This window comes from Salmo salar, chromosome 09 (genome assembly GCF_965601325.2).
Source record: "Salmo salar chromosome 09, fSalSal1, whole genome shotgun sequence".
NCBI lineage: Eukaryota > Metazoa > Chordata > Actinopteri > Salmoniformes > Salmonidae > Salmo > Salmo salar.
Window position 1 is genome coordinate 161,155,417 of NC_138299.1, and position 15,466 is coordinate 161,170,882.

Here is a 15,466-nt window from a genome sequence, read left to right on the forward strand (position 1 = left end):
CGCCATCTAGTGGACATAAATATGTTTTCATTTTTTTCAGAAACACGACGATATAATGTCGGCCTGTAGGAGGTATGAACGCACCATTTTGCACTAGAATTACAACGTAGAAGAAGAAGAAGAAGTTATTTTTGCAATAGCAGAGAGGAAGAGGCGAAGCAAGAGGGTTTACTCGGCCCAAAATCTGTCCAGGAAAATAAGATCACGAAGTGAGGAATTTTTGTCTTGAGGTCAACGAGTGTCGAATTTGTTCAACAACTGTAATTGCTCATTTGCTACGTGAGGCTTATCTAATCGAATATACATTTCGTAATTGTTAGGTTGTTACAAATGCACTGATTTAAGTGGACGCACGTAACATTTCGCAACTATGAAAAAAAAAGACCATATCGGAGTTGTACCTGTTGTTGACACATAATACATTTATTTGTTGATTCACCTTTTGTTTTTACTATTGCTGTTGATTTGTGTATGTACTAGACAAAGAACTGCCTTTGTTTGAAATGAATGTCACATGCTATGAGAACAGCGTTGTTCCCTGAAACAGTCTGGTTTGTTTATCTATTTTTACTGACTACTGTACACAGCTAGCTTCACCATCTGCTACATGTTGTATCATTATCATGCCCTAATAAACGGTGTGAACTGTGTTCCGATGACCTCCGATGACCTCTTGTTCAGAATGAAGAGGAGACGAAGTTGAATTCATCGGTGTTTAGAGAAAAGAAAGAGATCCAAGTCAATCTGTGGATTAAATAGTAGATAGACTATTTAGGGCTTCCGAGGCACTGCATCTCAGTGCAAGAGGTGTCACTACAGTCCTTGGTTCGAACCCAGGCTGCATCACATCCGGCCATGATCGGGAGTCCTATGGGGCGGTGCATAATTGGCCCAGTGTCGTCTGGGTTTGGCCGGGGTAGGCCGTCATTGCAAATTAGAATTTGTCATTAACTGACTTGCCTAGCTAAATAACGTTTACACACATACAATATCTGCTCTTTCATTAGCTTAAATGGTCCAGAGTAATATCTGGTTTGGCCATGTCATTTTGGTGATGTATATCCGATAATTCCCTATGAAATTAAGACTAAAAACTAGCAAAACAGAGCAGCGAATTTAACAGACGTTTTTATTCGGGATAATGTGTATCCAAGTCTAAGGTGTTGCGGTGTCAAGCAATTGCATTTGTGCTTTCATCTGGACATCTTCATAAGGTTTTGAAAACAATCAGAAATAAACAGCACAACACTGAAGTGAAAATAATGACTTCGCAACGGCTATATGAGAATGTGGTGATCTCGGGAATATTTAGACAAGAAAATAAGCATGTTCGGACATGTATTTCCATTGTTACAGTGGTCCCTTGACTATCTTGTCAATATAATAGATAGTCTTTGGCAACAGCAACAGAGCTGTTTTACGACAGTTGACTATCTTGTCAATATAATATATCGTCAGAGCTGTTTTACGACAGTTGACTATCTTGTCAATATAATAGATACTCCTTGGCAACAGCAACATAACTGTTTTACGACAGTTGACTATCTTGTCAATATAATAGATACTCCTTGGCAACAGCAACATAACTGTTTTACGACAGTTGACTATCTTGTCAATATAATAGATACTCCTTGGCAACAGCAACAGAACTGTTTTACGACAGTTGACTATCTTGTCAATATAATAGATACTCCTTGGCAACAGCGACAGAGCTGTTTTACGACAGTTGACTATCTTGTCAATATAATAGATACTCCTTGGCAACAGCGACAGAGCTGTTTTACGACAGTTGCGTACTGTATTCCGAGCGTCCGGTGTCGTACATTTTGCAGAATCACCATGGCGTCTGTATTGAAAGAGACCGCGGGGCTATATGAAACATTGAAAACGGAATGGAACAAGAAAAATCCAAATCTGAACAAATGTGGAGAAATTTTGAGCAAGCTCAAGGTAAAGGCTATTACAATATTTCGTTTTTTTTTCTCTCCTCACCCTCGAATCTAAATTATATGGTATTTTTTTTGTCAATTAGCTAGTATTGCTAGCTAACGTTAGCTAAGCTAACGTCACCAACTGTTTTACAAAGATACAACCGTCCGTTGCTATTTCTTTCTACAGATCTCGTTATTGGAGTTAAACTTCTTACCAACGACTGGAACTAAGCTCACCAAACAACAGCTTATTTTAGCTCGTAAGTTACTAGTCATTACAACAAAATGCTAACTGGCGAACGTAGTTACATTGCGGTGCCTTTTCTGGCCCCAGAAAGTATAACTTTTTATTTAGTGTCGAATGTGGATTTTAAAAGCTTTTAAATGTAAAGTCAGGACCTTTACCTGCATATTGTTAGTCTGTAAATGTTAAAATATGTTTGATAGAAGTTAAAATCGTGTTAAAGTGTTAACCAATATGCCTGCTCTGTCATGTTCACTCAGAGCTATGGCCAATTTAAGGCTCAACATTTATACCACCCTGTTAGGTTCCTCCCTGTTAGGATTATGCATGTAACAAACTGGAAAATACACCCCAAAAAATGTTGTAAGTGCCTGAGCTTGACCAATATGCTGATGTGGAAGTCAAACGTCCTTTTTCTGATATATATTCATTCAAAAGTTGAGGTTGGAATGACCCAGCTAACTCATAGCTTCTTCTCTCAGTGAGACCTGTAACAGTGCATTTACACACAACACGATGGAATGAAACAACGGGGCCCGTTGGAGGGACCTTTGGGCAATGCAAGGGAGGGGAAAAGCAGAAGATTATGGATACACTAACAAGATGCATGTCTCTCGGCCCTTAGAGTGGGAGTCGTTGTCCACAAAGCGGCACAGTTGGGCTGTCTAGCTCCCCCCCTATCCCATTCTTTGGATTGGTGGATACATCTTATTATTGTAAATCCTTTTTTGAATATTCGATGTGAGTTGTTGAAGTCAAGTGCCTGTATTGAAAGAAGAGAGCATCTAACCTCATGCTCTGAATATACATAGCTATCTGGAGAGAACTGATATAAAGTGTTTTCTCTCTCCAAGTTGCTGGGACGTCAAGTGTCCTACTTATATCAGAACACTCATAACAACTTAAATATTATGAAACATCTATTAGATCAAATAAACCTCACGCAGCAAGTAAGCCAATTATTATTTTTTTGACCAAATTTGACACATTGACCTTATACAAAAATGCGAAACAATGAAAATACACCACCTGCTGGAAGGAGACAGTTTTTCTTCTGAGTTGGGCGCCTCTCTTCTTCTCTGGGAAAGATTAACTTTATGCAAATACTCTGATATCGCAACGTTATTGACCAATCGAAGCTCGGTAGAGCTTCCAGACCCTACTGGATTGGCTGTTTTATACCTAGCACTACCTAGTCTGCTTGCTAGCACCCACATGAAAGTGAAGTTGGAGTGGCCATCTGAATTATCATGTTACTTGGAAATGCACTAAAGTTACATATTGATCTTTCGTCGCCCAAGGTGACATTCCGTACCCCGAAAACATATTTACCAGCCCTATGGTTGATCTATTTCCCCAGAAACTTGTCATCACAAAAAGGCAAATCTATAATCTGAAATGCCTTACCAGTCGTTTCAAGCTACACCAATGTGTGAAAATGTTTTTTATATCCAACTTTTCCCAGAGTTGACTGAATTCACATCATATTTCCTGTAAGGTGCACTGCCATCTTGGATCAGGCACTAATGTCTCATAGCAACCACTACAGAGTATAGGGACTAGGGAGTGAGCATCTTTTTTTTATTTTGACCATAGTTCACACATTCTATAGCCTGAAACGGGTCAACCAGCGAGCTGGTAAATATGTTTTCTGGGTACGAGATGTGGTCTTCAGCGACGAGAACTGTACAGGTCTCCCAGGAGCGAAGAGGCTAGCTGCCTCATATTTTTGTTTGTTTGTTTGTTGACATGTCTTCCTACATGCTCGTCAGTAGAAAGGACTTTCCGGAGTCATTGCTCAGAATCATCAGAATAATTTCAGTGTGCGATAACTAAGATGTCAGGGTTTGATCATATATCAACTGGATGACGACAAGTGGCTAACAGATTTGTCTACGTTGTTTCTCAGGTGATGTTCTGGAGATCGGGGCTCTGTGGGCTATCCTGAAGAAGGACATCCCTTCCTTTGAGAGATACATGGCCCAGCTCAAATGTTACTACTTTGATTACAAGTAAAATGTCACTTATTGGTTTTGTTTCATGTTCAAAATAATACCTTTAATCTTTCTCAATATATTCGCATCTCAACCTATGCTTGTTCAATCAACTAGATCAGTGTCTCTCACTTTCTCCCTCCATCCAGGAATGAGTTGCCGGAGTCGGCCTACATGCACCAGCTGCTGGGTCTGAACCTCCTCTTTCTGCTGTCCCAGAACCGTGTGTCAGAGTTCCACACAGAGCTGGAGAGGCTGACTGCTAAAGACATCCAGACCAATGTCTACATCCGCCACCCTGTCTCCTTAGAGCAGGTAACTGCTGTTGCTTCAGGCCCTTATTATCTCCCCAAGAAGAGTCATATAAATAATTAATAAATAAAAAAATGCATGAAATGTATGCATTCACTACTGTAAGTCGCTCTGGATAAGAGCGTCTGCTAAAATGACTAAAATGTAAAAATGTAATATTCTGGCCTTCATTGACTTAGTTAAATATCTTCAGTAGGAATTCAAAATTTTGACCTTGCTAATGGCTTATTTATTTGTTCTTTTCTCATTTCTTCTTCGTGTAACTTCCATGTGTAGAACTGACTTGTAGAATGTTCTGTTTTCAACTTCCTCTGTCAGTACCTGATGGAGGGAAGTTATAACAAGGTGTTTCTGGCCAAAGGAAACATCCCTGCTGAAAGCTACACCTTCTTCATAGACATTCTGCTAGACACCATCCGGTAAGAGACATCATGACATTGGATGAATGAATATTGCCCGGAAACGGCAGGATGCGTGGCTTGAGTGAGGAGTCATCCTTGTGGTCCGGTAACGACACTGTGTGTTCCTTCTCTGTTTCAGTGATGAGATTGCTGGGTGCATAGAGAAGGCTTATAAACAGATTCAGTTCAACGAAGCTACCAGAGTGCTTTTCTTCTCCTCACCAAACAACATGACAGAGTATGCCAACAAGGTTAGTTCATGTCTGTTCTACTCTGTTCTGTACACTACTGAACACTAACCTGGTCCAAGATCTGCTTGTGCTTGACAAAGGACCATAGGAGTTAGCTTTACAGCACAAACAGATCTGGGACCAGGCTAACTGAACATGCCCCTGGACTTGTGAGAATGGGCGATCCTTAGAACTTGAGTTTAGTCCCATCTCATCATATTAAAGTTGTCTGTGTTGCAGCGGGGGCTGGACCCAGAGCCTCTGGTCATATTAAAGTTGTCTGTGTTGCAGCGGGGCTGGACCCAGAGCCTCTCATCATATTAAAGTTGTCTGTGTTGCAGCGGGGCTGGACCCAGAGCCTCTCGTCATATTAAAGTTGTCTGTGTTGCAGCGGGGGCTGGACCCAGAGCCTCTCATCATATTAAAGTTGTCTGTGTTGCAGCGGGGCTGGACCCAGAGCCTCTCATCATATTAAAGTTGTCTGTGTTGCAGCGGGGCTGGACCCAGAGCCTCTGGTCATATTAAAGTTGTCTGTGTTGCAGCGGGGGCTGGACCCAGAGCCTCTCGTCATATTAAAGTTGTCTGTGTTGCAGCGGGGCTGGACCCAGAGCCTCTGGTCATATTAAAGTTGTCTGTGTTGCAGCGGGGCTGGACCCAGAGCCTCTGGTCATATTAAAGTTGTCTGTGTTGCAGCGGGGGCTGGACCCAGAGCCTCTCGTCATATTAAAGTTGTCTGTGTTGCAGCGGGGCTGGACCCAGAGCCTCTGGTCATATTAAAGTTGTCTGTGTTGCAGCGGGGCTGGACCCAGAGCCTCTCATCATATTAAAGTTGTCTGTGTTGCAGCGGGGCTGGACCCAGAGCCTCTGGTCATATTAAAGTTGTCTGTGTTGCAGCGGGGGCTGGACCCAGAGCCTCTCATCATATTAAAGTTGTCTGTGTTGCAGCGGGGGCTGGACCCAGAGCCTCTGGTCATATTAAAGTTGTCTGTGTTGCAGCGGGGCTGGACCCAGAGCCTCTCATCATATTAAAGTTGTCTGTGTTGCAGCGGGGCTGGACCCAGAGCCTCTCGTCATATTAAAGTTGTCTGTGTTGCAGCGGGGCTGGACCCAGAGTCCAGATGACTACTACTCGTTCAGCAGCCAACAGCAGAGGACCGAGGAAGTCAACATCCCCTCCACCGAGCTGGCTACGCAGGTCATCGAATATGCACGTCAGCTGGAGATGATTGTGTAGAGAGCGCCGTACTACAGAAGCTAGCTATGTTCATGACACAGACACATGCATACATACAGTCCACAAATGTTGACAGATTGTCAGACTGGTAGATTTTCCAACACTTTGTCATTCTGTACCACTCAACCTGCTTCTCACGGCTCCGATAAGAGACGAGACAAGAGTTTCCTTTTTACATCCTAGTCTGACCGTGTGTTTACGCATCGCAGTAATGTACTGAAATAAAGTCATCACTTCACAACTAAGGCCAGTTCAGTGGCTCCTGACAGCTTTGTCCACTTTTAGGAATTACCCCCCGAGTTTAAAAGATTGAGGTGTTGGGCACGTTGTAACGTCCCCAAGTTTCCATTTACCCTGACTACTTTGAGGAAAGTTTTGGAGGGTTTATGTCTAGGGAATAGGGTGTAATTTGGCGGTTTTTTTTTTCTCCTTTTCAGTCCATTTACTAATTCATAGCGTGCTGTAGCACAGTGGCCAATATAGTGGTGGTCTTCCATATGTCTCAAAATGGCTGACGTCCTGCGTTACATCTGCTATTTGGCCTATCCTTGTCCTCTGAGGTATCATCTTTAAAACTAGGGGTTTTCAACGCCCTGGCCTCGTCTCCTGGCAACTGACAAAGAGAATTGCTGTAAAAGTATTTGTTTAATGTCTTGCTCCACTTCCTCCCTCAATGGTTTGTAATCTAATTGATCTGGAAAATACAAATGTTTGTTTCTGAAAGATTATCAACATTTTTACAATTTAAAAAAAATAAAATCTTTTTTTTTCCTGACTTATGGTCTACTTTATAATTTTCAGTGTAATTGAATAGGTGACTTAACATGACTACTGCACTACATCAGTATAAATATTTCCTCCAGTATTTTGTGAATGAACGTGTTGTCGTCACTAGTGAGTCTCTCCTCTCTCTCTCAGCGCTAGGGAGGCAGCTAGGGTTGCTGTGGTGACCCAGGGAGGCTCACACAGGTAGTTCCTGCTCACGTTCAACCTGATGGGGGAGAGAGATGAGGAAGAGACAGGTTGTCTTTCTCCAATGGGGTGGGGGACGATGACGACGACTAGAAATGATCAAGCTAGTATAGGAATGGAAAAGGATATTTTCTATCCTCCCATGACTTGGTGCCATAGCTTGACACATAACAATAGTGTTATATCACACTACACTCACAAGGTGAATGAGATATTAAAGGATGGAGCCAAAGCTGTGTAGTTTGGTAGGTAGCTAGGTTGAAGTGTGTTAAGTGTGACTCACCACTTGGTGACGTTGGGTGGCAGCGCTGCATTAGTGGCACGGTGCTGGCAGCGGGCCCGGCGCGAGCAGGACTTATCCACCGTGAACGGGTGCCAGCAGCCTGATGGGTGGGGAGAGCACTTGGGAGACACAGCAGAGGCCGGTGGGTTATCCTCAATTTTCTCCTCTTTCTTAGCGTCCTTTGTCTTCACCTTTTCTACTAACCTCCTGGACTGAGCCACTGCTTGCGTCTGTTTCTTCCTGGACTGGGCGGGAGGAGCCTTGGCTGGGGTGTCTGGAGTGGGTTTGGAGTCTGAGGCTTGGGGTAGCTGGGTAATGGGTATGGCAGCAGCAGTAGTAGTAGTTTTAGGTGTGAAAGGGTTGATGCCACTGTACCACTCCTCAAAGGCTGTGTCTATCTCTGTAGGATCATTCACCTCCCTCACGGTCACCTTACTGCCAAGTGTTGTAGACATGTTGAACTTGGAGAAGTCTACCACACCTCTGCCATCAGAATAATGGAACTCATTAGAATACCTCTGATACCTGTCCATCAGCTGTGTTGCCTCAGCAACCACGGGCTCTGTAAAGGAGGGCAACTGGGCATTAGATATGTACCAGTTAGTGTAGTGTGTCCTGGTGAATCCTGATGCTTCCCTGACGCACTCCTCCTCCTGCTGCTGATGTGGACTCTTGCCCTCTGTCGAGGGTTTGACCTCTGGCTGTTTCTTGCCCTCTGTCGAGGGTTTGACCTCTGTAGTGGGTCTGGCTTCTGGCTGTCCTCTTGAGGGCTTCTGTCCCTGCTTGGTGGTGATAGGGCCTCGATATTGGCTTAGGGTTGGTGTTGGTGTGAGGGGTCGTGTTGAAGATGGAGCTGGTCCTGGTGTGAGGGTTCGTGTTGGGGGTTCAACTGGAGCTCGATGTGAAGCTCTGAGTGGCTCTGTAGAGAGGTGGTTCTCTCTGCCTCCGTCTGCTGGCTGAGCCCTGGACCTGTCCTCTCTGCCGCCCTCTGCTGGCTGAGCCCTGGACCTGTCCTCTCTGCTGCCCTCTGCTGGCTGAGCCCTGGACCTGTCCTCTCTGCTGCCCTCTGCTGGCTGAGCCCTGGACCTGTCCTCTCTGCTGCCCTCTGCTGGCTGAGCCCTGGACCTGTCCTCTCTGCCTCCCTCTGCTGGCTGAGCCCTGGACCTGTCCTCTCTGCTGCCCTCTGCTGGCTGAGCCCTGGACCTGTCCTCTCTGCTGCCCTCTGCTGGCTGAGCCCTGGACCTGTCCTCTCTGCTGCCCTCTGCTGGCTGAGCCCTGGACCTGTCCCCTCTGCTGCCCTCTGCTGGCTGAGCCCTGGACCTGTCCTCTCTGCTGCCCTCTGCTGGCTGAGCCCTGGACCTGTCCTCTCTGCCTCCCTCTGCTGGCTGAGCCCTGGACCTGTCCTCTCTGCTGCCCTCTGCTGGCTGAGCCCTGGACCTGTCCTCTCTGCTGCCCTCTGCTGGCTGAGCCCTGGACCTGTCCTCTCTGCTGCCCTCTGCTGGCTGAGCCCTGGACCTGTCCTCTCTGCTGCCCTCTGCTGGCTGAGCCCTGGACCTGTCCTCTCTGCTGCCCTCTGCTGGCTGAGCCCTGGACCTGTCCTCTCTCATCTGCTTCAGCCTCAGTCTCGCAGCCTGGGCACGTCCGCTCACAGAGTTGGGAGAGAAGGTGAGCCGGCTACTGCTTCCTGTTCCCGCTGGTTTACCGGTGACGCTCGTGGTGAAACTGGTCGGGGTTCTACCAGCGTCCTGAGCCTCAGGGGCTACTTTAGTCTGAGGTTGGGTTTTAGACGTTTTCTCTTTCTGGGTTTGTGCTGAAGGTGTGGTAGTCCCAAGAGAAATGGAGAAGTTGTTTGGGACAGGTGAGGCAGCATTTGGGACGGGTGCTGCTAAAGTTCCAGGTGGTTTATCTGGTTTACTAGCAGGCTCTGGGTTGTTCTGCGGCTGGCATGCTGGCTGTATTGTCTGGGCAGTAGTGTTGAAGTTATAGTCTGATTTGGAGGTCTTGGCTTTCTGGGCCTTGGCCTCTCTGTGAGCAGGCTTGACTTTAGGCGTGGAAGTTTTGACAGCCTCGATGATGGGGACTCCGTTCAGAGCTGCCCTGACTGCGGCCTGCCTCAGCGGGCTGGGAGAGGGAGGTAGACTCTCCTGCTTCTTCACATACTCCATCCTGAGGAGGGAGAGGATTGGGGACCATGACAACCTGATTGACGCCTATAAACAAACTATACCAAAAAGGCACTTATTGTAGTAGTAAAAAATATGTATTAAAACCACTTTTTAACAGTGGTCTAAAGTACTTCAGTAAAAATACTTTAAAGTACTACTTAAGTAGTTTTTGTGGGTATCTGTACTTTACTATTTCTATTTTTTGACTACTTTTACTTCACTACATTCCTAAAGAAAATTATGTACTTTTTACTCCATACATTTTCCATGACACCCAAAAGTACTCGTTACATTTTTAATGCTTAGCAGGACAGGAAAAAAGTCTAATTCCCACACTTATCAAGAGAACATCCCTGGTCATCCCTACTGCCTCTGATCTGGAGGACTCACTAAACAGAGAACATCCCTGGTCATCCCTACTGCCTCTGATCTGGAGGACTCACTAAACAGAGAACATCCCTGGTCATCCCTACTGCCTCTGATCTGGAGGACTCACTAAACAGAGAACATCCCTGGTCGTCCCTACTGCCTCTGATCTGGAGGACTCACTAAACAGAGAACATCCCTGGTCGTCCCTACTGCCTCTGATCTGGAGGACTCACTAAACAGAGAACATCCCTGGTCGTCCCTACTGCCTCTGATCTGGAGGACTCACTAAACAGAGAACATCCCTGGTCGTCCCTACTGCCTCTGATCTGGAGGACTCACTAAACAGAGAACATCCCTGGTCGTCCCTACTGCCTCTGATCTGGAGGACTCACTAAACAGAGAACATCCCTGGTCGTCCCTACTGCCTCTGATCTGGAGGACTCACTAAACAGAGAACATCCCTGGTCGTCCCTACTGCCTCTGATCTGGAGGACTCACTAAACAGAGAACATCCCTGGTCGTCCCTACTGCCTCTGATCTGGAGGACTCACTAAACAGAGAACATCCCTGGTCGTCCCTACTGCCTCTGATCTGGAGGACTCACTAAACAGAGAACATCCCTGGTCGTCCCTACTGCCTCTGATCTGGAGGACTCACTAAACAGAGAACATCCCTGGTCGTCCCTACTGCCTCTGATCTGGAGGACTCACTAAACAGAGAACATCCCTGGTCGTCCCTACTGCCTCTGATCTGGAGGACTCACTAAACAGAGAACATCCCTGGTCGTCCCTACTGCCTCTGATCTGGAGGACTCACTAAACAGAGAACATCCCTGGTCGTCCCTACTGCCTCTGATCTGGAGGACTCACTAAACAGAGAACATCCCTGGTCGTCCCTACTGCCTCTGATCTGGAGGACTCACTAAACAGAGAACATCCCTGGTCGTCCCTACTGCCTCTGATCTGGAGGACTCACTAAACAGAGAACATCCCTGGTCGTCCCTACTGCCTCTGATCTGGAGGACTCACTAAACAGAGAACATCCCTGGTCGTCCCTACTGCCTCTGATCTGGAGGACTCACTAAACAGAGAACATCCCTGGTCGTCCCTACTGCCTCTGATCTGGAGGACTCACTAAACAGAGAACATCCCTGGTCGTCCCTACTGCCTCTGATCTGGAGGACTCACTAAACAGAGAACATCCCTGGTCGTCCCTACTGCCTCTGATCTGGAGGACTCACTAAACAGAGAACATCCCTGGTCGTCCCTACTGCCTCTGATCTGGAGGACTCACTAAACAGAGAACATCCCTGGTCGTCCCTACTGCCTCTGATCTGGAGGACTCACTAAACAGAGAACATCCCTGGTCGTCCCTACTGCCTCTGATCTGGAGGACTCACTAAACAGAGAACATCCCTGGTCGTCCCTACTGCCTCTGATCTGGAGGACTCACTAAACAGAGAACATCCCTGGTCGTCCCTACTGCCTCTGATCTGGAGGACTCACTAAACAGAGAACATCCCTGGTCGTCCCTACTGCCTCTGATCTGGAGGACTCACTAAACAGAGAACATCCCTGGTCGTCCCTACTGCCTCTGATCTGGAGGACTCACTAAACAGAGAACATCCCTGGTCGTCCCTACTGCCTCTGATCTGGAGGACTCACTAAACAGAGAACATCCCTGGTCGTCCCTACTGCCTCTGATCTGGAGGACTCACTAAACAGAGAACATCCCTGGTCGTCCCTACTGCCTCTGATCTGGAGGACTCACTAAACAGAGAACATCCCTGGTCGTCCCTACTGCCTCTGATCTGGAGGACTCACTAAACAGAGAACATCCCTGGTCGTCCCTACTGCCTCTGATCTGGAGGACTCACTAAACAGAGAACATCCCTGGTCGTCCCTACTGCCTCTGATCTGGAGGACTCACTAAACAGAGAACATCCCTGGTCGTCCCTACTGCCTCTGATCTGGAGGACTCACTAAACAGAGAACATCCCTGGTCGTCCCTACTGCCTCTGATCTGGAGGACTCACTAAACAGAGAACATCCCTGGTCGTCCCTACTGCCTCTGATCTGGAGGACTCACTAAACAGAGAACATCCCTGGTCGTCCCTACTGCCTCTGATCTGGAGGACTCACTAAACAGAGAACATCCCTGGTCGTCCCTACTGCCTCTGATCTGGAGGACTCACTAAACAGAGAACATCCCTGGTCGTCCCTACTGCCTCTGATCTGGAGGACTCACTAAACAGAGAACATCCCTGGTCGTCCCTACTGCCTCTGATCTGGAGGACTCACTAAACAGAGAACATCCCTGGTCGTCCCTACTGCCTCTGATCTGGAGGACTCACTAAACAGAGAACATCCCTGGTCGTCCCTACTGCCTCTGATCTGGAGGACTCACTAAACAGAGAACATCCCTGGTCGTCCCTACTGCCTCTGATCTGGAGGACTCACTAAACAGAGAACATCCCTGGTCGTCCCTACTGCCTCTGATCTGGAGGACTCACTAAACAGAGAACATCCCTGGTCGTCCCTACTGCCTCTGATCTGGAGGACTCACTAAACAGAGAACATCCCTGGTCGTCCCTACTGCCTCTGATCTGGAGGACTCACTAAACAGAGAACATCCCTGGTCGTCCCTACTGCCTCTGATCTGGAGGACTCACTAAACAGAGAACATCCCTGGTCGTCCCTACTGCTTCTGATCTGGAGGACTCACTAAACAGAGAACATCCCTGGTCGTCCCTACTGCCTCTGATCTGGAGGACTCACTAAACAGAGAACATCCCTGGTCGTCCCTACTGCCTCTGATCTGGAGGACTCACTAAACAGAGAACATCCCTGGTCGTCCCTACTGCCTCTGATCTGGAGGACTCACTAAACAGAGAACATCCCTGGTCGTCCCTACTGCCTCTGATCTGGAGGACTCACTAAACAGAGAACATCCCTGGTCGTCCCTACTGCCTCTGATCTGGAGGACTCACTAAACAGAGAACATCCCTGGTCGTCCCTACTGCCTCTGATCTGGAGGACTCACTAAACAGAGAACATCCCTGGTCATCCCTACTGCCTCTGATCTGGAGGACTCACTAAACAGAGAACATCCCTGGTCATCCCTACTGCCTCTGATCTGGAGGACTCACTAAACACAAATGCTTCATTTGTAAATGATGTCTGAGTGTGCCCCTGGCTATCTGTAAATGTAAAAAAAACAAGAATATTGTGCTGTGGTTTGTTTAATATAAGGAATTTGAAATGATTTCTATTTTTACTTTTGATACCTAAGTATATTTAAAACCAAATACTTTAAGACTTTCAGTCAAGTAGTGTTTTACTGGGTGTCTTTCACTTCATTGTCTATGAAGGTATCTTTACTTTTGACAGATGGGTTCTTCAGTCTCGTGGTCAAATCACATAATGTACTAAGAATCTAAAACACAACCAAAAAGAGAGACAGATGGAGGGACAAACAGACAGACGGACAGACAGACAGATATTCAGAAAGACAGACATATATTCAGAAAGACAGACAGACAGAGGGACAGACAGATATTCAGAGAGACAGACGGGGGTACAGACAGACAGATAGACAGAGGAACACCTATGTGAGAATGCTATTCATTGACTACAGCTCAGCGTTCAACACCATAGTGCCCACAATGCACATCACTAAGCTCAGGATCCTGGGACTAAACACCTCCCTCTGCAACTGGATCCTGGACTTCCTGACGGGCCGCCCCCAAGTGGTGAGGGTAGGTAACAACACATCTGCCATGCTGATCCTGAACAGGGATGCCTCAGGGGTGTGTGCTCAGTCCCCTCCTGTACTCCTTGTAGACCCACGACTGCGTGGCCAAACACGACTCCAACACCATCATCAAGTTTGCAGACGACTCTACAGTGGTAAACTTGATTACCAACAACGACGAGACGGCCTACAGGGAGGAGGTGAGGGCCCTGGGAGTGTGGTGTCAGGAAAATAACCTCTCACTCAACGTCAACAAAACAAAGGAGATGATCGTGGACTTCAGGAAACAGCAGAGGGAGCAGCCCCCGATCCACATCGACGGGACAGTAGTGGAGAAGGTGGAAAGTTTTAAATTCCTCGGCGTACACATCACCGACAAACTGAAATGGTTCACCCACACAGACAGTGTGGCGCCTCTTCAACCTCAGGAGGCTGAAGAAATTTGGCTTGTCATCAAAAACCCACAAACTTTTACAGATGCACAATCGAGAGCATCCTGTCGGGCTGTATCACCGCCTGGTGCGGCAGCTGCTCCGCCCACAACCGGAAGGCTCTCCAGAGGGTAGTGAGGTCTGCACAACGCATCACCGGGGGCAAACTACCTGCCCTCCAGGACACCTACACCACCCGATGTCACAGGAAGGCCAAAAAGATCATCAAGGACAACAACCACCCGAGCCACTGCCTGTTCACCCCGCTATCATCCAGAAGGCGAGGTCAGTACAGGTGCATCAAAGCTGGGACCGAGAGACTGAAAAACAGCTTCTATCTCAAGGCCATCAGACTGTTAAACAGCCATCACTAACATTGAGTGGCTTCTGCCAAAATACTGACTCATCTCTAGCCACTTTAATAATTACAAATTGGATGTAATAAATGTGTATAAGGTAGTTGTTGTGAAATTGTTAGATTACTTGTTAGATATTACTGCACGGTCGGAACTAGAAGCACAAGCATTTCGCTACACTCGCATTAACATCTGCTAACCATGTGTTTGTGACCAATAAAATTTTATTTGAAGTTTGCTGACGACATAACAGTGGTAGGCCTGATCACTGACAATGATGAGACAGCCTATAGGGAGGAGGTCAGAGACCTGGCAGTGTGGTGCCAGGACAACAACCTCTCCCTCAACGTGATCAAGACAAACGAGCTGATCGTGGACTACAGGAAAAGGAGGACCGAACACGCCCCCATTCTCATCGACGGGGCTGTTGTGGAGCAGGTTGAGAGCTTCAAGTTCCTTGCTATCCACACCCCCAACGAACTATCATGGTCCAAACACACCAAGACAGTCGTGAAGAGGGCACGACAAAGCCTATTCCCCCTAAGGAGACTGAAAAGATTTGGCATGGATCCCCTGATCCTCAATAAGTTCTACAGCTGCACCAACGAGAGCATCCTGACCGGTCGCATCACCGCCTGGTATGGCAACTGCTCGGCATCCGACCGCAAGGCGAACGGCCCAGTACGTCACTGGGGCCAAGCTTCCTGGCATCCAGGACCTACATACTCGGCGGTGTCAGAGGAAGGCTCTAAAAATTGTCAAAGACTCCAGCCACCCTAGTCATAGACTGT

General features: G+C 47.2%; 1 protein-coding gene across 2 annotated transcripts; it reads left to right on the forward strand.

Moving 5' to 3' along the window:
• Nucleotides 1–1,737: 1,737 nt before the first annotated feature.
• psmd8 (proteasome 26S subunit, non-ATPase 8) lies at nucleotides 1,738–7,118 on the forward strand. 2 transcript variants are annotated; one of them, XM_014215537.3, is made up of 7 exons: nucleotides 1,738–1,950; nucleotides 2,119–2,191; nucleotides 4,085–4,187; nucleotides 4,319–4,484; nucleotides 4,800–4,900; nucleotides 5,022–5,133; nucleotides 5,404–5,507. In XM_014215537.3, exons 1-7 carry the CDS (start codon nucleotides 1,840–1,842, stop codon nucleotides 5,434–5,436), a joined length of 699 nt encoding a protein of 232 aa, XP_014071012.1. In that variant the 5' UTR covers nucleotides 1,738–1,839; the 3' UTR covers nucleotides 5,437–5,507.
• The last annotated feature ends 8,348 nt before the right edge of the window (nucleotides 7,119–15,466 follow it).

Excerpts from the sequence above, each read along its gene's own strand:
- psmd8 (XM_014215537.3), top strand. The coding sequence starts at position 1,840 with ATGGCGTCTGTATTGAAAGAGACCGCGGGGCTATATGAAACATTGAAA. Across the intron at positions 1,951-2,118 it reads AAATTTTGAGCAAGCTCAAG|ATCTCGTTATTGGAGTTAAA; the intron begins GTAAAGGCTATT and ends TTCTTTCTACAG. Across the intron at positions 2,192-4,084 it reads ACAACAGCTTATTTTAGCTC|GTGATGTTCTGGAGATCGGG; the intron begins GTAAGTTACTAG and ends GTTGTTTCTCAG.